This window comes from Mobula birostris, chromosome 7, assembly GCF_030028105.1.
Source record: "Mobula birostris isolate sMobBir1 chromosome 7, sMobBir1.hap1, whole genome shotgun sequence".
Lineage (NCBI taxonomy): Eukaryota > Metazoa > Chordata > Chondrichthyes > Myliobatiformes > Myliobatidae > Mobula > Mobula birostris.
In genome coordinates this window covers 155,947,568-155,970,264 of record NC_092376.1, presented here as the reverse complement: position 1 = coordinate 155,970,264, position 22,697 = coordinate 155,947,568, and the positions used below count along the sequence as shown (strand labels likewise).

The 22,697-nt window shown below is 38.3% G+C and overlaps 1 protein-coding gene across 1 annotated transcript in view; it reads right to left on the bottom strand.

Moving 5' to 3' along the window:
* Positions 1–1,522: 1,522 nt before the first annotated feature.
* The window catches only part of LOC140200865 (gamma-aminobutyric acid receptor subunit alpha-6-like), a 28,928-nt gene continuing 7,753 nt past the window's right edge, over positions 1,523–22,697 (bottom strand). The window contains exons 6-9 of the mRNA XM_072264500.1: positions 16,097–16,240; positions 12,182–12,334; positions 11,072–11,322; positions 1,523–1,886 (exon numbers count right to left, since the gene is read on the bottom strand). Of these exons, the coding sequence (XP_072120601.1) occupies positions 1,596–1,886; positions 11,072–11,322; positions 12,182–12,334; positions 16,097–16,240 (839 nt within the window). The 3' untranslated portion in view covers positions 1,523–1,595. The remainder of the gene's footprint in view (positions 1,887–11,071; positions 11,323–12,181; positions 12,335–16,096; positions 16,241–22,697) is intronic.

The following is a 22,697-nucleotide window of genomic DNA, read 5'->3' as shown; positions in this document are numbered from 1 at the left end:
GTCCATGTCTTTCTTTAGTAAGTATTTGTGATTCTTATATAGTGATGTGATATTATATATTTATATTGTGACACTGTTTGACCTGCTAGGTGTTTTTATTCCATTATTTTGACATTCAGTAAATGGAGTGTTTAGTATCTTTATTGTATTTTTTGATTTATTCTCCCATTTTCATTTATCTCATTTTATTAACACCTCTTTCAAATATATCAATTAGAATAAGAATGTGAACAGAGTAATATACACAAAATGCGGGAGGATCTCAGCAGGTCAGGCAGCATCTATAGAGACAAATATGGAAACAAATAAACAGTTGATTTTTCAGGCCGAGACCCTTCTTCAAGACTGGGAAGGAAGGGGATGATGCCATAATAAAAAGGTGAGCGGACTGGGAAGGAACCTAGCTAGGAGGTGATAGGTAAAGCCAGGTGGGAAGGAAAGGTAAAGCGGTGGAGAAGAAGAAATCTGATAGGAGACGAGAGTGGACCATGGGAAAAAGGACAAGAGAAGGGACAGTAGAAGTGAACAGTTAAAAGGCCAGACTGAAGAAAAGGGAAGGGAGAGGGAAAAATTTACAGGAAGGAGAAATTAATGTCCATGCTATCAGGTTGGAGGCTACCTAGACATAATTTGAGGTAACATACACAAAATATTGGAGGAACTTAGCAGGCCAGGCAGCATCTATGGAGAAGAGTATAAGCTTGAAATATCAACTATACTCTTTTTCATAGATGCTGCCTGGTCTGCTGAGTTCCTCCAGTATTTTGTGTGTGTTGCTTGGATTTCCAGCATCTGCAGATTTTCTTTTGCTCAGAATATGTGTTGCCCCACCACCCTGAGAGTGGCCTCATTATGGCACAAGAGGATGCCATGGATTGACATAGTGTAATGGGAATGGGGATAGGAATTAAAATGGTTGGTCACCGGGAAATTCCACTTTTGGCAGTTGGAGTTCAGGCGCTCGACAAAGTGGTCCCCAATTTAGATGGGGTCTCACTAAAGTAGAGGAAGCCGCATCTAGAGCACAGGATACGATAGATGACCCCAATGGATTCACAGGTGAAGTGTGCCTCACCTGGAATGACTGTTCAGGGCCCTGAATGGAGGTATGGGAGGAGATGAATGGGCAGGTGTAGTACTTCTGATGCTTGTAAGGATATGTCCGAAGAGGGAGATTAGTAGAGAGGGATGAATGGATAAGGGAATCATGGAGGGAGTGATTCCTGCACAAAGCAGAAAGTGGTGGAGGGAAAAATGTGTTTGGTGGTATCCCATTAAAGATGGCGGACATTGGGGAGAATAATGTGTTGGATGTGGTGGCTCATGGGGTGGTAGGTGAAGACAAGGCGAACTCTATCCCTGTTAAGGCAGCAGGTAGATGTGAGCGCAGATGTCAAGGAAGTGAGGGAGATGTGGCTGAGGGCAGCATCAATGGTGCAGAGTATTTGAAATTATTTTTCAAGATCATAACATTGTTTGATTATATTGTCAAAGGAAACCTTCTTGGTACTGCTGACATAATTTATTCCCTAATATCCACTATTTTTGAGTATATACTTATAGAACAGTTCAATCATATATATCAGCATAGAAAGTTATATATTACTTCCCATTTCCATAGTATCTTTTGAAAGATACACTATCCAATACACCAGATTGAATGCTCCAAATGACAATGGGAAAAGGATTCTGGCATATTGATCTATCTTGCTGGTTCCAGTATCAGGCTGTGGTTGTGGCAATGAAGTGAGACAAGAATGGGTGCATGGAATTGGTGACACATTGTCGGCACAGCTGTTCGTATCTGGTTCTACAATTGCTGGTGACTCTTTCTGCGATGCCAATGACAGAGTTCTTTTCTTTAAATTGCAATTGGAATCAGAATGCTACAAAAAAAATAAGGAAAAAGTGTTTTATTTTCTGACAAAAATGCATTGCCATATTGAATTTGATTTTAATAATTAATCTGAAGAATCCAAGATTAATTAAAACACTAAACAGTAGTGTAAATGCTATTTAATTTAGGGATCATGTAAATTAGGATATTGTATTGATGACTAACTGATAATCTACATGAAATATACGGTTTGTAAAGACTGTATTGATTTACATTTTACAAATACAATTATACAAACACATTTGATAGATAAAACAAACCCTCTTTAAAATATTTTATTTAAACATACTCCTGTTTGGGAGGTAAAGTAGCATAATGATCCAAAAATGTGATAATAATAAGAAGCCAAGCTCAAAGCCTGCATTCCTAGAATAAAAAGCTGGTGTCATCAATTGTGACAATTAAACTAATTGATAAGCATAACAAGTTATCATTTCACATATAAGGGAAGATAGCCAATATTAGCCAGGCAGTTCTTAGTGTAAATTTCAAACCCATGTCAATGAGGTTAATTCTTAATAGTCCTCTGAAATGCCTAAGGATTGACACCAATTGTTGTGAATGGTAGAAGAAGCTGGTTAAACTTCTTGATTAGACAATTAAAGATGGGCAACAAATGCTAATCTTGTCAGAAATGCTAAAATCATGTAAATCACGTAGAATATGTTAACAAAGCAATCTAAATATTTTTCAGAAAAACATTTACTTGAGCATTTGCCAATACTCAAGATATTTTCAATGTATGCAAGTAATATTTTCCAATGGTGTAAACAGAGTTTAATGTTGACAAATTTTGGCTTAGAGTTTTGCTAACTGTTTATTGAGTTCTAAAGTATCTCCTTAACCACTGGAATGGCAGGCAGGAAGCATTCCTCACTGTAAACAAGAAGGAACTCCAATGCATTAGTACATTCAGAGAGATTACTATTTAGAGCCTATATTTAAAACAGGCAAATGAGGGTAAAACCCTTCTTTGATGCTGTCTCTGCAGTAATGGTTTGCTTTAGGACAAATGACATTCAGAAATTCATCCAAAAATACAAGCATTTAATGCACAAATTATAGTATATGCAAGCAATAACTTAAATTTATGGAACTAAATTTTGCAAATGTCATGTAATTCACATCTGCTACATACTGGGTGTGTAGTTCATATGACCTGTGGTGAATTTCTACCTACAAGTCTGCATGTGGCCTCAATGGGTGATACTTAAAAGGATACATCCAGAGGTAAGATTTTAAAATATATTTTCCTGAACGTGGAAATGCTCCTCACAATTCCACATTAAAATCAAATGGGTCACTGATACTGCATTAGCTCATAACACTCATATCTATCTACCATCACTAGCTGAATAAAGTATTTGGTTTTTGGAGAATTTATGAATGTTTAGAAGTCTGAAAGGATTTCTATTAATATTGTTATGTCAAAACATTTCTAAATCGCCTTATAGGTTATTTCAGTGACTCCAAATAATACCACTTTGAACTGATTTTGATGAATCTTGTAGAATTCTTGAGTAACAACAAATACAAATAAAGATCTCTATGTGCTTTGCAAGACAATGTTGTCTGTACATAAAATTCACCTATTTGCCGAAAGGATGAAAATAGTTTTATACAATCAATATGAATTCTGAAAATGTGGCCTAATTTCAAGATTTGTAACAATGTGGAAATGAACATAAACATTGTCAGGCAAGTGCCTTTACTTCACTATGCATAAATATCTATTTTTGAGATATGTTAAACTTGTTTCTCACAAAGTTTAACACATCTCAAAAATAGATATTTATACATTGCGATCACTGTAATCACTTTTCTGCACCACTCTTCTACAAGTGGTTCTCAGAAAATGTTCATTTGGCTCCATTCAATTCATCTATTAGATAATATTTCAAATTTCTGCTTACTGCTAAGAATTCTAACTGTGCTTCATTTACACTCAATTCAGACAAATGTCCACAAATTACATATTTATACAGAGATAGCTGAACATAGATCTCAGAGGCACATAATAGTTGCAAGATACATATTCATTTAATTGTGAAGGACCATACATAAATAAAAACAAAAACAAAGACATCAGGAATGCATGATAGTACACATACTGTATGTCACATGACTTAATTGTTACTCTATGTCTATTTATTTAATAGAAATGGAGTTGAACCTAAATTTAAGAATCTGGTTGTGAACTGCTCAACAGTGGCTGCATAATACCTGATAAAGGGAAATGCAATTATTATTAAAATACTAAAATGAAGAAATATTTGGAGACATTGTAAAACTGGTAAAGGTGTACTGTAACAATGCATAGTAATCCATGCCAATTTACACATAAGTATCATGGTTCCACCTATTTTTTTATGGCTGAGGCATCCCATAATAGTTGTCATATCAGAGCTTGTTCACAAAGTACAATTTTATGAGAATTTGTACGTTCTCCCTGTGACCACATAGGGTTCCTCTAGTTGCTCCAATTTCCTCCCTCATCCTAAAGATTTGTGGGTTATTAGGTTATTTGGCCACTATAAATTGTTTCTTGTAAACAGGGAATCTGGGATGAGGTGGAGAAATTAATGGGTATCTGGAGACAATGAAATGTATGAGATTAATGTAAATGATGCTAGACAGTCAGCATAGAATCAAAAGGCTAAAGGTTATGTTTCCGTGTTCCTCGACTCTAAGATAAATGTAGATCCTGTTAGAGAACAGAGTAGAGTTTTATCAAAGTGGGCTTTCTAGGAAGAAAAATAGCAATGAACTGAACAGAGACTGAAAACCTAAAAAGTTCAGCTAACATCAATGGAGAAACTTTTTTTTTGTTTTTTCTAATAATTACATTGGATTTTATAACGGTGAGTAAACAGGCATTTCTGTCATTGCGGACATGATTTGCAACTTGGCGTGCTGTGTTAAATCTCGTAATTCTGGTCTTTCTGGTTTGTAGCAGAACTAATTAGTTCTGATGATAGTTATAACCAGTAATGTTAGTTTTTTCCCCTCTCTCCAGACACACAGCCTAACCTGCTAGGTCTTTTAATTCCACTATTTCAGACATTCAGTAATTGTACCTCAACAGGTTTGTTTTTCTTTATACTCCTCTGCTTTCATTTATCTCCTTCTATTGACACCTCTTTTAAGTATATTAATTTGAATAAGTATGTAAGAACAGGGTAACATACACCAAGAGCTGGAGGAACTCAGCAGGTCAGGCAGCATGTATGGAGAGGGATAAATAGTCGATAGAGACCCTTAATCAGAACGTGAAAGGCGGGGAAGGAAGCCAGATAAGAAGCTTGGTGAGGGGAAAGAATACAAACCAGTAGGTGATAGGTGAAACTAAGTAAGAGTCAAGGTGGGCGGGTGGGGGAGGGGGATGAAATGAGAAGATGGGAGGTGTAAAGGGCTGAAGAAGAAGAAATGGGATAGGAGAGGACAATGGACCATGGGAGAAAGGGAAGAAAGAGGGGACTAGAGGGATGTGATGGGCAGGTGAAGAGAAGAGAAGGAGATGGGAGCCAGAGTGGGAACTGAAAAAGTGAAAAGGGGGAAGGGGAAGGAATCACTGGAAGTTAGAAATATTGATGTTCATGTCATCAGGTTGGAGGCTACCCAGATGAAATATGAGATGTTGCTCTTCCAAACTGAGAGTAGCCTCATTGACAGTAGAGGAGGCTATGGACCAACATGTCTGAATGGAAATAGGAAGTTGATTATAAATAGGTGACTGCTCAACGAAACAGTCCCCTTATCTACAGTAGATTACCCCAAAAGACTCAAAGGTGAAGTGTTGCCTCACCTGGAAAGACTGTTTGGGGCCTTGGTATAGTAGTGAGGATGGAGGTGTAAGGACAGGTGTAGCACTTATCCCATCTGTAGGGATAAGTGCTAGGAGGGAGATCAGGGGGGTGGGGTGGAATGAGTGGACAATTGGGTCATGTAGAGTGTGATCCCTGCAGGAAGTAGAATGTGGAGGAGAGGGAGAGAAATTGTTTAGTGGTAGCATCCCATCGAAAATGATTGCGATCACAGCTGATTTCCTACTTTACTGCTATTTTCCAGCACTAAACCCAAATGCCTAGATTCATAATATTAAGAAATCTATCTATCTGAGTGATATAGCTTCAATAAAAGACTGGAATGGGTTCTTAATATTCTTGAATGTAAGATATTCAGGAAATATCTTATGCAGAAAGAAAGGGATTACAGTAATCGAATCGATTAAGGAAAATATTGCAGTGCTGGAAAGAGAAGATGTCCTGAAACAATCAAAGGCAAACCTATTCATTTAAAACTAAGAAACAAAGAGAAGTGTGATTGCACTCTACAAGCTGCCAACCTGCCTGAAGGTAAAATTGCAAGGAAATCATTGGAAAGTGCCAAAGGCTCATAGCAGCAATAATGGGGAACTTCAATTATCCAATATGGACTCTGATAACAATTACAAAAGGTGTTAATAGTGTAAAGAGCTTTCCAAGTGTTTCAGAACTTTTTAAATCAGTGTTTCAAGCTCAATAAGGAAGGTGGCTTTGCCAGACTTGATTCTGGGAATCAAGCTAAGTCATGCAGAGCAAGTATCAATGGTGAAATATCAATTATAATATGAAGAAAACATCAGTTATAATATCATAAGACTTAGGATGGCTATGGAAAAGAAATCCCTTGTTCCATGATCAAAATGGCAGTTTAGAAATGGTCAATTTCAATGGGATGGTACTACTACTACTATGTCGACTCAGGCCTAGGGGGCCAGCATCGGGCATGATGTCGGACTCTCCACTTCTCCCCTCTCCCTCATCAGTGTGTTCAGTTCATCTACATTAGCTGCGCCGCTGTCTTCTAGGAACGTGTTGACCATAGTCTTGGGAGGGCACCCAGGGTTCATCCTCCCGTGCTTGGGCTCCCATATGATGACTAGGCCTGCAGGTAGCTCGGGGTGGCGTAGACAGTGCCCTGCTAGCTGCAGTCTTCTCACCTCGATTTTAGTGGTGAGCATCGGTAGGTCGTTATAGAGCTCGACGTTCGTCATGTGCTGTTGCCAATACACATCAATGGGATGAGAGGAGAATAAATCTTGGCAGGCAAATTGTACTTAAACAATGGAAGACTTTAAGGTGAGTATGTTTCTGCTACGGTTTGGCTAAATTCCCATGAAGGTGAAGGTTATGAAAATCAAAGCCATAACACAATGGATGACCAAAGGTTAAAGAGCAGAAAAAGTAAAATGCCTGCCTTTTAGGAAAGTTCAAAACGGAGGTGAATGAGGTAGGCAAAGACAGACCAGGAGGAAAGACGAGCTATATCATCAACATGTTGTGATTCGGTGCAATGAGGTTAATTAGGATTGGTTGATCTCCACTAGATTTTAGATAAATAAAGGAACGAGGGTTGATCTCTTTTTGACTTTAAAAATTCTGGAAGGGATTAAATGGATGCTGGGAAGTTGCTTCTTCCAGATGGATTGTCCAGAAAGCAGCTGTACAAAACATTAGTTAGCCACAAGACATTTGGCGCATTGTATGCGGTTCTGGTTGCCACACTATAAAAAGGATGTTGTATCACTAGAAAGACTACAAAAGAGATTAATTTGGATGTTACCCGAAATGGAAGGTTTTAGTTACAAGGAGAAACTGAATAACCTGGCATTATTCTCACTCAAGAACAAGAGGCTGAGGATTGACAATACAGATGTTTAAAAATACAGAGAGTAGATACTCACTGTTTTTTCAAGGATAGTCACAGTCTATTTTCAAGATGACAAATGTTTTTAAGGCCAGAGGGGAAATATTTAGAGAAGAAAAGATGGGCTAATTTTTCCACACAGAGGGTGGTGAGTATATGGAAAATGTCGCTAAAGGTAGGTACAATTATTGTGTATAAAATATATTGTATTTGGACAGAAACAGGAAGAAGGATAGGAAAGGATTAAACAGATATGGGTTAATTGCGGGAAAATGGGATTCACAACGAAGGGCCTGTGTACGTGCTGTACAACTCAATTCTCTGTGAATCTAATTTAAAGTGCAAAGTCAGAATAAGGGTCAGCCATTTAGAATGATTTTCCCCATTTGAAAATCTAAAGAAAAAATGTAAGGTATGTATATTTTTGTAAAAATGCATCAATCATAAGCAGCCTTTATCAAATTCCATTGTGCCAACTGAGAGGACTTGTGAAGAGTTCTTCTAAAATTTGGTTACTCTAAATTAAATATGCCTACTCTATGTCTGCTATGTAATGACCATCACAGATCCAGTCTCAATACAGACTATAGTCAAGCAACACTACATCATCATTCTAACCATCATCTACCAAATTCATACCTGCATAGTATATCTTACTTCTATTAAGCCTTCTGTTGGATTGGACCATCTATAGAAAAAACTGGAAATGGTTCAACCTACATCACCTCCACTTCACAACTAAGTCATCAACCTGCAGTATTTGCATTGAGCTACAAGTCATTGTCAGTTTGTTCACTAAGAGAGAAACATCGATAAAACAAAGGACATTTCCAAACCTGCCCTCTTGTAGAGAAGCCAGGCATCAATAATGATATTCAATTACTGTTGCAGATGTCAGATCAGTTTTCCGGGGGACGATGAACCTGTGGAAAGCTTTAGGCCTAGATGATGTCTCTGGCCATGTCCTTAGCTGCTGTGCCGATCAGCTGGCAGGGTTATTTGAAGACATTTTTAACCTTTCCCTCCTTTTGGCCATGATTCCTTCCTAGTTTAAGAAGACCGGAACCATCTCAGTATCCAAGATAAACAAGATAATGTGTCTTAATGGCTACCAACCAGTGTCTCTAACATCTACCATCATGAAATTCTTCAAGAGGCAGGTGATGGCACGCATCAGCTCTAGCTTTCGACACAACATCTCTGGCCCTACACACAGCTCTGGAATATTTGGATAGTAAAGACACCTATGTCTTTAATGCCCCCCTCTGCAATTGGAACTTAAGACTTTCTGACCAACAGGTGGCACTCAATAAGGATAGGCAACAACATCTCTGCTGTGATTATTCTAAACATTAGTGCTCAACAAGTTTGCATTCTCAGCCCCCTACTCTTCCCCCTATACACTCATGACTACATGCCTAGATACTGCTTGAACTTCATCTACAAGTTACACATGATAACACTATAGTGGGCTGCATTTGAAATTACAATGAATCAGAGTACAGGAAGGAGATAAATAGATTAGTGACATGTTGTCATGTCAATGACCTTTCCCTCAATGTCAACAAAACAAAAAAAAACAGAGAAGGTAGAGGTGCACATGCTCCTGTCTGCATCAACAGTAATGAAGTTGAAAGGACTGAGAGCTTCAAGTTCATAGTTATGAACATTACCAATAACTTGTGCTGATCCAACCATGTTGATGTCGTGGCCAAGAAACCTCACCAGTGCCCCTACTTCATCAGCTGGCTAAAAACATTCTTCGTGGCTCCATTGACTTTTTAAAAAAATCAATGCAACATAGAATACATTCTTTCTAGATGCACAATGGCTTGGTGTGCAACTGCTCTACATGTGACCATAAGAAATTGCAGAGAGCTGTGGGCACAGCTCAGCACAGCAGAGGAACCAGTCTCCCCACTATGGGTTCTGTCTATATTTCTCACTGCCTCAGTAAAGGAGCCAGCATAACCAAAGACCCAACCCACCCTGGACATTCTCTCGTTTCTCCTCTCCCATCGAACAGAAGATGGAAAAGCCTGAAAGCATCTATACGACTTGACTGAAGGACATCTCCTATTCCACTGTTATCAGACTCTTGAATGGACCTCTCTTACAAGAAGATGGACTCTTGTCCTGATAACCTACCTTATTACGATCCTGCACTCTTCGATACCTTATACACTTTATTCTGAATTGTTATTTTATTTAATTTCAGCTCAATTCACTGTGTAATGATTTGATCTGTATAATAGCTTTGAAGAGAAGTTTTTCACTGCACCTTGATATCTTTGAGAATAATAAACCAATACCAACACTATTCCAATGTGCCAGGACACCTTTTAGCCTTCAAAGGAAAAGAGACCTTAAAGATTGAGAGCCCTCCAATCCAGACAGGAGTGATTTGTCCTCTCCTGAATGCACTGGAATTGTGCACTAGTTACCTTAAACAGGTCGAAGCTCTGAAGAGGAACCACCTACACCAAATCCACAGTATCATTCAATGTATTAACAGGATGAGCAGAACAATATCAGTGTCCTCTCCCAAGCTATCAACCCCAGCATCAAAGTTACAATTATTTTCAGCTAGCTCTGATAGAAAGGCCATGTCATTTGCATGCCTAATACCTCAGTCTCAAATTGGTACTCTACTCCAAGCTCCATCACAGCAAAAGATTAAAAGGTGGACAAAGTAAAATTATGAAGGAGGCTGTCAAAGCCTTCTTGAAAATATGTAATATTCTCACTCACTCGTGGGAATTGCTACCCATAATCAAATAGGAGAAGCATTTGGAGAACATTTAGGACTTCAATGAAGGTATAGTGAAAACAGTATAAACTGCACAGCCTCCCATACTGCCTACTTGCCATCTTTCTATATCTTCTATCATCTAAGTGGTAGAATCTGTGCATTGCACGTAGGATTTCAGAGAACACAGAAGCTACACATCTAGAGTGGAAGCCAGACGGCCTTGATCCCAAGGGACTGTCTGCGAAAACCAGGCCTGGCATCAAGTCACTGTTCACTCTGCACACTTCTAGTATGCATACATATAATGTGTGCTGCTGCTTTTACCAAAATAGATGAAGTGCTTTGTACAACAAAAATTGCATAGATTTGTCAAAGGAAATTTATACCTATTATGTTTAATTAACAGGCATTATGGTGCCGAATTATGTGCCCTTTTGTATCTTAAGACAGTTTTCATTAGTTGTAGATTGTCACTGTGGTTTACGATGTCTCAGATGTCCTCCAGAATGTGGTATGCTGGAAAAGAACATGATGGACTCTGAAAAAAAAAACTTTGTGGGCTTCAGACATTGAGCTGAATAGTGAATGCATGCTTGAAATTACTTTTCTGTACTGTCTGATATATTCTAGAAACCAACACAATGCTATTTATATTATGCCAGTTAAGATTAAGAGGTGAACATGATTTGTATCATGGTTTTATGTTTTCTTGTTACAGGTGTGGGCTTGCTTACCGAAACTATCTTCTCTGATTCAGACACAGCCATTGGTGATGACAATGCTGCTGCTCGAGCTGTTTTCCTTAGGGCTTTTTGAGCCTGAAGATTTGTGAAGTAGTTTACAGCAGCAAATTCGATGAGTGCAGAAAAGACAAAAGCGAAACATACAGCAATGAACCAATCCATTGCAGTAGCATAGGACACTTTGGGTAGCGAGTGGCGTGCACTGATGCTTAGCGTAGTCATGGTTAAAACTGTTGTGATACCTTAAGCAATTTAAAAACAAATCATGATTAATATTTGAAATGGATACGGCAATTGATTTTGCAGACAATAATTATTATTTTAAAACCTAGAAACATATAACACCCACAGCACAATACAGTCCCTTCGGCCCACAATGCTGAGTCGAACATGTACTTACTTTAGAAATTATCTAGGGTTACCCATAGCCCTCTATTTTTCTAAGCTCCATGTACCTATCCAGGAGCATCTTAAAAGACCCTATTGATTCTGCCTCCACCACAGTTGCCGGCAGCCCATTCCATGCACTCAGCACTCTCTATGTAAAAAACTTATTCCTGACATCCCCTCTGTACCTACTTCCAAGCACCTTAAAACTGTGCCCTCTCATGTTAGCCATATTACTATCATTTTACTATGATTTTCTTTTCCTTTTATGATTATACTTAGCAGTATGTAACATTACTTTTAATTGAAAAAGCACAGAAACAAGTTGTTCCTAAATATCCAGAAAATAGGTTGACTTACTTTTCACTCTGGATTTTATATTCCTAGAATTTCGTATAGGACTCTTATGGTCAGGAAAAGAATATTACAGCACCAATTACAACAATTTTAGAAATGGACAGAATTAATGCCTTACTACTTATTAATTTTATAGCAAGACTTGAAAAGCAAAGGAAACTAACAGTGCATGGGGAAAATATATACATTAATCAGAAAACAGTAAAATCTGTAACTTGTTTTCTCACTATTATAACTACATACAATTTACTAACATAAAGTAAACATTGAAACCCAACAGAACACAGGCCTAATACTTTAGCTTCTAAATCACCATACACAATGATATGCAAACAGACATAGTAAAGGTTGCCATACCAGCCACAGTACGAGCAGGGACAGATTCTTTGTTTATCCAGAACACAACTTGAGACAAAACTACAGTCATGGTGCATGGGATGTAAGTCTGAGTGAGATAATAGCCTAGTTTTCTCTGTAGCAAAAAATAGACTATCTGCATGGAATATTCACCTGAAATGGATAAATGTTGATGGTAAATAAACAAAGACTGGACAATGAATACAGTGGAAAGAAGATACGGTAGATCAAGGCGTACCGAAAACTGTTCTAGCTGGGACTGACTCCTTATTAATCCAGAATGACACTTGAGAGAGAATTACTGTCATAATGCATGGAATGTAAGTCTGAATCATAAAGTATCCCATCTTCCTTTTTAAGTGAAAATACACTGTCATCACTATGTATTCACCTGTTCAAAGACAAATGTGATTATTTTTGTCATCATAACATTAAAATGTACATATTTGTTCTCTGTACATGTATTGCCATACTGCAGATTCTGCAATGCATAAAAGATGCAAAATGGAAGTAGAAATTACAGCACAGAAATAAAGAACAATATAATTACAAATGATGAAGTTCCAAATTAGTTTTGCATCTTATCCTTACTATATGTAATACATAGCATGCTTTCATATTACATTACGATGATTGAATATGCACAGCTTTAACTTATATTTATGTTTTAGAACTATATTAAAGAATACTGTAATAGGGTCCTTCAGTGCGTCCATCTTTCTGCATCTTTATATCAGCTGCATCTTTCCTGAGATAAGTGGCAATCAATTAGAATTATATTGTTAATACTGTACCAAAAATAAATCAAATCCACTGGACTGTTTAGCTGTAAGATACAGGATGTTTCAGTTCTCAGTTGCACAATAACAGAGGCAAAATTATACATGGATTGTACATGTATAATTATACATAAATTATACACGAAATATAAATTATACATGGAAGATACTTATACAATGTATCATTTTAAGAACATAATTTTAACGTCATACGGATCAAAATTTTAGGATAGCTTCATCAGTCAATGTTTAAGTACCAATTAATTTGAATATTATGTTTCAATTAATTGTATCTTTCAACCAACTACTGGTTATCTCCTCAGCAGTGATAGAAAATATCAATCACATCATCTATAAGACAGTTTGAATGCTGAAAAGAATGTTGTTAAATGTAGCCTACCATAAATAAGCAATTTTCTTTTACATTAAATGACTTTTTCATGCAACTTATATTTTCCTATCAGAATCACCTCATAACATGACAGATCAAATGAGGTTTATTACAAAAGCTCCTCTGCTTAATTATGTAATTTAACATCAATTTACAATGATTAGAATCTGCTGTTGATTAATATACGCCTTTTGCTGGGGGCAGTAAATTATCACATTGAAATGTTAAATAAAAATCTATTTCATGATTGTATAGCTTAGAAAAATAAATTCCGTTACATTTCCACATATAATTTTGACATTTATATTCAACTTTAATGGAATACTAGTATTGCAAAGATGCAGCAAACATTAAAAGTATTTTTAAAAACGGTAAAGTGCATCCATTACTGTAAACTACACTCTATGTCATTTATATGTTTAACAAGATTTAATTTTGATTTTGTTGTAAAAGAAAACTGGTGTACATGATTACTGAGCAATTCCAAGTAGGTGCCTCCCATCTGGAAGCTTACTACTTAAATGGCAAGTGCTTATTATAAGATAGGATTACTTCAGTAGGAATGTAGCTCTAGACAATAATGTACCTTGGTATTTGAATGACCATGAATAACGTTTGCACTACACAAGGATCTGCATGTTAGGTCAGTCCAGAAATGATCCAGGATGAGACAGCAAATTAGATTCGCTCAAAATTAGATACAAAATGATGGGTTGTTTTCCAGTTTGGAGACTTGTAACCAGTCATGTGTCATAGGGATCAGTGCTGGTTCTTTATTATTTGTCAGATAATGATTTTGAAGAGAACATAGGCAGTATGATTAATAATTTTGCAAGTGACACTAACATTGGTTCGTAAAGAAGGTTGTTTAAAGTTTCATTAGGATCTGGACCAACTGGAAAAGTGAGCAAATGAATGTTGGTAAAATTTAATTCAAACAAGTGCTAAGTGATGTATTTTAGGAAGTTAAAACAGTCCATGACAAACAGTGTAAGTGGCAGGCCCCTGGAGGATTGAATGGTGAGTTATTAGGGTTCAAGTACATGGATCCCTGAATGCAATGGCACAGATAAGTAAAGAACTGATGCAGGTGTGTGGTATGCTTGCCCTCATTGGCAAATGAAGGCAAGCATACAACATACCTTTACTTACTGCATGGGAATTGAGATGTCAAATTACTATTGTATAAATGATTAGTGAGATCACAGTTGGGAATAATACATGTAGTTGCGGTCGCCATGTTATGGGAAGAATATGATTAAGCTAGACAGGGTGCAGAAAAGACACACAGGAATATTGCCTGAACTGGAGGGTTTGGGTTATGAAGAGGAAATGGATAGGCTGAGACTGTTCTCTCTAGAACAAAGGAGGCTTAGTAGTGGTCTTATAGTTGTTTATAAAATCAAGGGGAGCATAGACAGCATAGATAGTCATGTTTTTTTTTTCCTGAAGGTAGAGGAGTCTACAACAAAAAGACAGGTTTAAAGGGAAAAAATTAAGGGTATTTTGAGGAGTAGGCTTTGGCACATCGAGGGTGGTGCACATAAGGTGTCAGATAAGGTGGTAGAGGCTGGTACAATTACAACATTTACAAGACATTTGGACAAGATTCTGGAAGGAAAAGATTTAGAGAGATACACCTGTATAACTCCATAAATGCATTGATGTTAGAGGTATGATGGCTAGAACTTGGGTTAATCAGCACCAACACAGAGTTTTAACCTGGGGACAGGAGTCAAATTTCACCATGGTAGTTAGAGATTTAAAATTGAAACAATTAAATAAAAGTGGAATCAATGTTAATAACAGTAATCATGAATCTGTAGGGTTACTGTAAAATCCATCCAGTTCAATAATGTTCTTCTGGGAAGGAAATCTGGTTATTTTTTTGTGGTCTGGTATATATATAACTCCAGACCTAACCAAGTGGTTGAATTTTAATTGCCTCCTCAGTACAAGGGTTGTTGAACATGCATATCCAAATGCATTCATCCTAAACTAACTGACAAGCTTACTATTTTCAGCTGGCCAAACTTTTAGACTCAAATAGGGAACTTTGTTATCAATAGAAATAAAAACATGATGAGATTCCCTCATCATTATATTGAGGAATCTACTCACAGACCCTGGGATAGGGCAGACTTGGGTAGGATTGGCAAGGCAATTTATTTCAATGGATGTTTTGAAACAAACATGATGGTTTAATCATTTTTAAAATGTTTTGGATGATTTGAACTTTTTAATTGCTGTAATTTTAAGTTATTTAATTCTTATTTTATACTTTTTGGCTCTATATATCAGAGACCTTACCGATTTTCTTTAATTTTTGTAGACTGTCAATTCTAGCCCACCCATATGGTCATGATTAGGGATTCCCAAATCAGGTTCAGGATGTGCTGGGGAAGTTCAGTTTTGTCTACATGCACAATTCAGCTTCTAAGCAGAAAATTTAAGAGGTAAGACCTGATTAACTAAATCTGGGCCATTATGTCAATTTATTTCTCAATATGTTTCTCTTTGGAACACAAACCAGTTCATATCTTGTTGTGTATTAATCATGTCAATTTTTAAAACAGATATTAGAATATCAAAATCACACATAAAGTCATTAATGTTTTTGGACAAGGATTCTATCATCCAGTCTATCCAAAATATTGCTTCAACACATTTCCATCTGTTTTTGAAGTTAAAAAGGACTGACCTTTGAAAGTTAACACATATATCAGCAAAAGTAAATGCACTTGCCTGTATTGGACTTCATAGTTTCACTGGATACTGTTTGGCCTACAAGGTCATACTGAAGCAGACTCGAAGATTCATCTGGTACTTCTACTGAGTACAGGGGACCCTTTTTCCAGGTGTAAATGATTTCACTTCTTGGATAGGCATCTGCAAGTGAATGTAATGTTTCAGCTCTTGCTGCATCTGTATACTGATTTCTATTTTGAATTTAGTAGACTGTTTTTGCCAGTTAACAACATCACTGCATCTGTTTTCATCATTAGTAATTCACAAGCACAGCAACATAAAGCATACTGTAGCACCAAATACTAAACAAAATAAAATCATACAGTATGAACATATGCAAACACTTAAGTTGATTCGAACATTCCAATAGTTCTTTTCTACCAATATGACTTCCTTAAATAATTTTGTTTATTCTTCTTGCTTGAAATAAGTGTATTTTTCTATTTAAAATGCAAATCATTTTAAATCTGAAAAGGTGCACAAACAGCAATTTGTGATACTTTCCAAATAATAAGGTCACTCTAAGCATTATTTACAAAGATTTGACTTTGAATTTTAAAAAAATATAGTTGTTTTAATGATCTATTAAGAGCTAGCTAAATCTGTCAAGAAGAAAAGTTTGTTTCAATTTAATTTCTCAAGGATTCCTTGCATTGTAGTTTTCACTAGACTCTGGTTAATATTGGCATGAAATGCATTCACATGAAATGCACATCTTGAAAAAAAAAATGTGTAAGATACAGCACAACTACTTTCTAAAAGGATCATCCCTCAAAGTTTTACAAATGTGTTTGGACAACACATGCCTGGAGTAGTGAACCTTATTGAGAGCATTTGCTCAAATTGGTGTTCGCTTGTTCATTATGTACCATGTCGTATGACGTGAGTGATCATGGTCTCTCCATGACCACGATTGTTCTTGGCAATTTTGCTTTACAGAAGTGGTTTGCCATTGCCTTCTCTCTGGGCAGTGTCTTTATAAGACGGGTGCCCCCAGCCATCATCAATACTTTTCAGAAATTGTCTGCCTGGTGTCAGTGGTCGCATAACCAGGACTTGTGATATGCACCAGCTGCTTATACAACCACCCATCACTTGCTCCCGTGGCTTCACATGACCCTGATCAAGGGGCTAAGCAGGTGCAACACCTTGTCCAAGGGTGACCTGCAGGCTAGTGGGAGGAAGGAGCACCTTACACCTCTTTTAGTAGAGACATATCCCCACCCCATCACACCCAATTTGGTGATAATCTTCTAAACATTTTTGTCTCGCATACCACAGTAATTGTGAGCAGAGATTATAGGAGCAGAATTAGGCCATTCAGCCCATTGCATCTGCTTTGCCATTCTATCAGGGATGATTTATTATAGACCGGTTAGCCTGACATCGGTGGTGGGGAAAATGCTAGAGTCAGTTATCAAAGATGTGATAACAGCACATTTGGAAAGCGGTGAAATCATCGGACAAAGTCAGTATGGATTTATGAAAGGAAAATCATGTCTGACGAACCTCATAGAATTTTTTGAGGGTGTAACTAGTAGAGTGGATAGAGGAGAACCAGTGGATGTGGTAAATTCGGATTTTCAAAAGGCTTTTGACAAGGTCCCACACATGAGATTAGTGTGCAAACTTAAAGCACACGGTATTGGGAGTAAAGTATTGATGTGGATAGAGAATTGGTTGGCAGACAGGAAGCAAAGAGTGGGAATAAATGGGACCTTTTCAGAATGGCAGGCAGTGACTAGTGGGGTACCGCAAGGCTCAGTGTTGGGACCCCAGTTGTTTACAATACATATTAATAACTTAGATGAGGGAATTAAATGTAGCATCTCCAAGTTTGCGGATGACACGAAGCTGGGCGGCAGTGTTTGCTGTGAGGAGGATGCTAATAGGATGCAGGGTGACTTGGATAGGTTAGGTGAGTGGGCAAATTCATGGCAGATGCAATTTAATGTGGATAAATGTGAGGTTATCCACTTTGGTGGCAAAATCAGAAAAACACTTCGTCCTGACAAAGGGTCTCAGCCTGAAACGTCGACTGCACCTCTTCCTACAGATGCTGCCTGGCCTGCTGCGTTCACCAGCAAATTTGATGTGTGTTGCTTGAATTTCCAGCATCTGCAGAATTCCTGTTGTTTTTATTATCTGAATGGTGGCCGATTAGGAAAACGGGAGGTGCAACGAGACCTGGGTGTCATTACACACTAGTCATTGAAAGTGGGCATGCAGGTACAGCAGGCGGTGAAAAAGGCGAATGGTATGCTGGCATTCATTGCAAGAGGATTCGAGTACAGGAGCAGGGAGGTACTACTGTAGTTGTACAAGGCCTTGGTGAGACCACACCCGGAGTATTGTGTGTAGTTTTGGTCCCCTAATCTGAGGAAAGACATCCTTGCCATAGAGGGAGTACAAAGAAGGTTCGCCAGATTGATTCCTGGGATGGCAGGACTTTCATGTGATGAAAGACTGGATTGACTAGGCTTATACTTGTTGGAATTTAGAAGATTGAGGGGGATCTTATTGAAACTTATAAAATCCTAAAGGGATTGGACAGGCTAGATGCAGGAAGATTGTTCCCGATGTTGGGGAAGTCCAGAACAAGGGGTCACAGTTTGAGGATAAAGGGGAAGCCTTTTAGGACTGAGATTAGGAAAAACTTCTTCACACAGCGAGTGGTGAATCTGTGGAATTCTCTGCCACAGGAAACAGTTGAGGCCAGTTCATTGGCTATATTCAAGAGCGAGTTAGATATGGCCCTTGTGGCTAAAGGGATCAGGGGATATGGGGGGAAGGCTGGTACAGGGTTCTGATCAGCCATGATCATACTGAATGGCGGTGCAGGCTCGAAGGGCCGAATGGTCTACTCCTGCACCTATTTTCTATGTTTCTATGTTTCTATCCCTCTCAACCTCGTTCCCCTGCCTTCATCCTATAACCTTTGACACCTTTGCTAATCAAGAACCCATCAACCTTCCTTTTATCATTGATTAGTGAATTAGCAACAAAAATTATGGACATTTTAAGGGAAAAGAATGAGACTTCTTGCTTATTTACATGTATTCATAGTTTTAATATCAATAAAGGTATAACAGACTCATACTGAAATAAATGAAGCATTTTAGAAAGCTGGCCAATTATTAATATTATTTTTTTTAAAACAAATGAAAAACAACATTTCTAAATAGTATTATTATTATACCCTGTATATTGGTTTCAAGCTGTATCGGTCTTTGCCCTTCCCTTGAACAACATCAGTGTCGTGGAGAGGGAAGACTTGCTGCATGGGCAACTGCCAGTCTTCCATAAAACCTTGCTCAGGCCTGCGCCCTGAAGAGGACACCCCTGAAGCAAGACTTTCCAGGTGCAGATCCACGGTCTCCTGAGACTAACAGATGCCACCTCCATACAAGGAATGTGAATGTGGAATTATAAGCTTTGGTAAGCTTATAATTTTATTTTCCTTCCCTTGATCTTTCATATTTGATCAAGGGAAGGAAAATAAACAGCCTTTATGCTCAGTGAGACATTTATTGCGGCACTATCAATGACAAATATTCTATATCTGGCCTGTATTTGGTTATTTTGAGAGCTATACTTGTTGCATGAGTTTCATCAGTATGTCTACTCTTACTATCTAAATACTGAAGCATACACTAGGTCTGCGAGGACAAAAATCTTATCCTCCAATGTCACATGTTCTCACGTTTCCTGTGATAACGTCTCACTTCTGGGGGGAAGCTATGACATACCCAAGATGGCACATGCAAAAATTTTGGTGACATGTGACATGAAGTACCCCCCCCCAAACTATTTAAACCCAAGCCCCATTTGCTTGGATGCAGAAAATGTGAGTGAGAGTACTTAATGAGTACTATGTTTCAGTATTTACCAAAGAAAAGGATATGGAGAATCAGGAGATCAGTGCTATATAAATGTTAGAGCATTTAGAGATCAACAGGGAGGAAGTCTTGGTTGTCCAAAGGAGTATTATGGTGGATAAGTCCCCAGGGCTTGATAGGATTTACTCCAGGTTACTGAAGGAAGCAAGACACAAGATTGCAGCGCTCTTGACCAGTATCTTTGTGTCCTCTCTAGCCAAATGCAGGGTTCCAGAGGACTGGCAAGTGGCTTATGTTGTACTTCTATTTAAGAAGGGAAGAAGGGAAAATCCTGGGAACTATAGATCGGTGAGCCTCATATCAGTAATAGAGAAACTGCTGGAGGAAATTCTTAGGGATAGACTCTATGAGCATTTGGAAACCCATAGCCTAATTAGGGAGAGCCAGCATGACCTTGTGTATGGCAAGTCATACTTTATCAACTTGGATGAGCTTTTTGACAAGGACACAAGAGATATTGGTGAGGGTGGGGCAATGGATGTTGTCTACATGGATTTTACAAAGTGTTTGACTAAGTTTCTCATGGGAGGCAAATCCAGAAGATTAAGATCCATGGGATCTGCAGTGAATTTGCTGTTTGGATTCAGAACTGGTTTGCACATAGAAGACAGAGGGTAGTGGTTGAAGGGACTTACTCAAGTGGGGGTCTGTAATTAGTGGATTTTTACAGGGATCTATGCTGGGACCTCTACTGTTTGTAATGTGTATAAATTACCTGGATGAAAATATAGATGTGTGTGTTAGTAAATTTATGGATGATATCAAGATTGGTGGAGTTTTGGATTGTGTAGAAGACTGGGGAAGAATACAGCACAATATAGATCAGTTGCAGATAAGGGCTGAGAAATTGCGGATGGAATTTAACCCAGAAAAATGTGAGGTGTTGCACATTGGTAGGGCAATTGCAAGGAGACAGTACACTATTAAGGACAAGCACCTTGCTCTTAACAGTGTTGCTGAGGAGAGAGATCTTGGGATCCAAGTTCATAGCTCCTTGAAAGAGGTTACACAGGTTGATGTGGCAGGAGGAGAAGATGGCACCGCACGCAGCTCTCTGGTGAAATGATATCGTATTTGTAAGTAGGACGCTGTGCACAATTCTGATTTGATGGAGACAGACATGAGAAGCAGAGGAACATCTGGAGAAATTTCTGAAATGCCCGGTTCGCTGCCACTGCTACTGTGCGATCAAGGATCTCCAAAGGGAAGGCCCCGAAATCCCCGGCTTTGCCTGCTGCTGGTGACCGAGGCTGAGGTCGAAGCATTCGGCAGAGATGGTGCTCAGTACTCGGTGTCGGAGGGCTGATCAGAGCTCGAAGTTTTCGGACGACTCAGAGTCGGACTGTGGTCGGGCATGACAGGGAGAGTTTTCTTCCTTCTCCTGTCTGTATGAAATGTGGGACTTTCGAGAGACTTTGAACTTTTTTACTATGCCATGGCCTGTTCTTCATCAAGTTATGGTATTGTTGCACTGTTGTAACTATAAGTTATAATTATGTGATTTTTGTTAGTTTCTCAGTCTTGGTTTGTCCTGTGTTTCCGTGATATCACACCGGAGGAATATTGTATCATTTCTTAACGCATGAATTACTAAATGACAATAAAAGAGGACTGCATGTCCTCATAATCTAATAATCTAATCTAATCTAATAAAGTGGTTAAGAAGGCTTATGAAATGTGTGCTTCTATTAGTCGAGGCATTGAGTTCAGGAGGTTACGTTACAATTTATAAAAACTCAGGTTAGGCCATATCTGGAGTATTGCATACAGTTCTGGTCACCCCACTATAGGAAGGATGTTCAGGCTTTGGAGAGGATGCAGAAGAGATTCACCAGAATGCTACCTGGTTTAGAGGGCATGTGCTATCACTAGAGGCTCGACAAACAGATTTTTTTCTCTGAAGCATCGGAGGCTGAAGGGAGATCTGATAGAGGGTTACAAGACTATGTGGCATATATAGAGTGGATGGAGATTATCTGTTTCCCACAGTTGAAATGTCTAATACCAGAGGGCATGCATTGAAGGTGAGAGAGGGTAGGTTCAAGGGGGATGTGAGGGTTAAGTTTTTTACTCAGAGAGTCATGGGTGCCTGGAATGCACTGCCTGGCATGGTGGTAGAGGCAAATACATTACAGGCTTTTAAGAGATTGGCACATGGGTATAAGGAAGCTGAAGAGATATGGACATGGTGTGGGTAGGAGGGGTTATTACTTGGGTGTTTTTGATTTGGTATTTAACTGGTTCAGCACAATATTGTGGGCCAAATGGCCTGTTCTTGTTCTGTACTCTTCTATGTTATATGCTTGTGTTGTAAAAAAAATCATTTGCTGTCTCATTTGGCCGTAAAGATTATGGTTGGGGTTTAAGGAATTAAGGGGCCGCACTGCATGTCAAATGTCAATAAAACTTTTGCACGTGCTAACTTGGGCATGCCATAGGTTCACCAACTCTGCACATGCTCCTCATAATTGCCTTTACCCTCTTAAATGAAAACGGTTAGGTATTGACATATTAATTACATATGATTGTTTCAAGGATGAATGTAAACCTACAATCAAAGTAAAACTCTTAATCATGTTGTAATTCATTATTGCAAGCAATCCCAGTTATGTTTCCTTTTGTGAGTCCAAAAGTCATGTTTCCTGATAGGAATGAATATCATATTTTTCCAATGATGGAATTTTTTTAAAGTAGGTGCA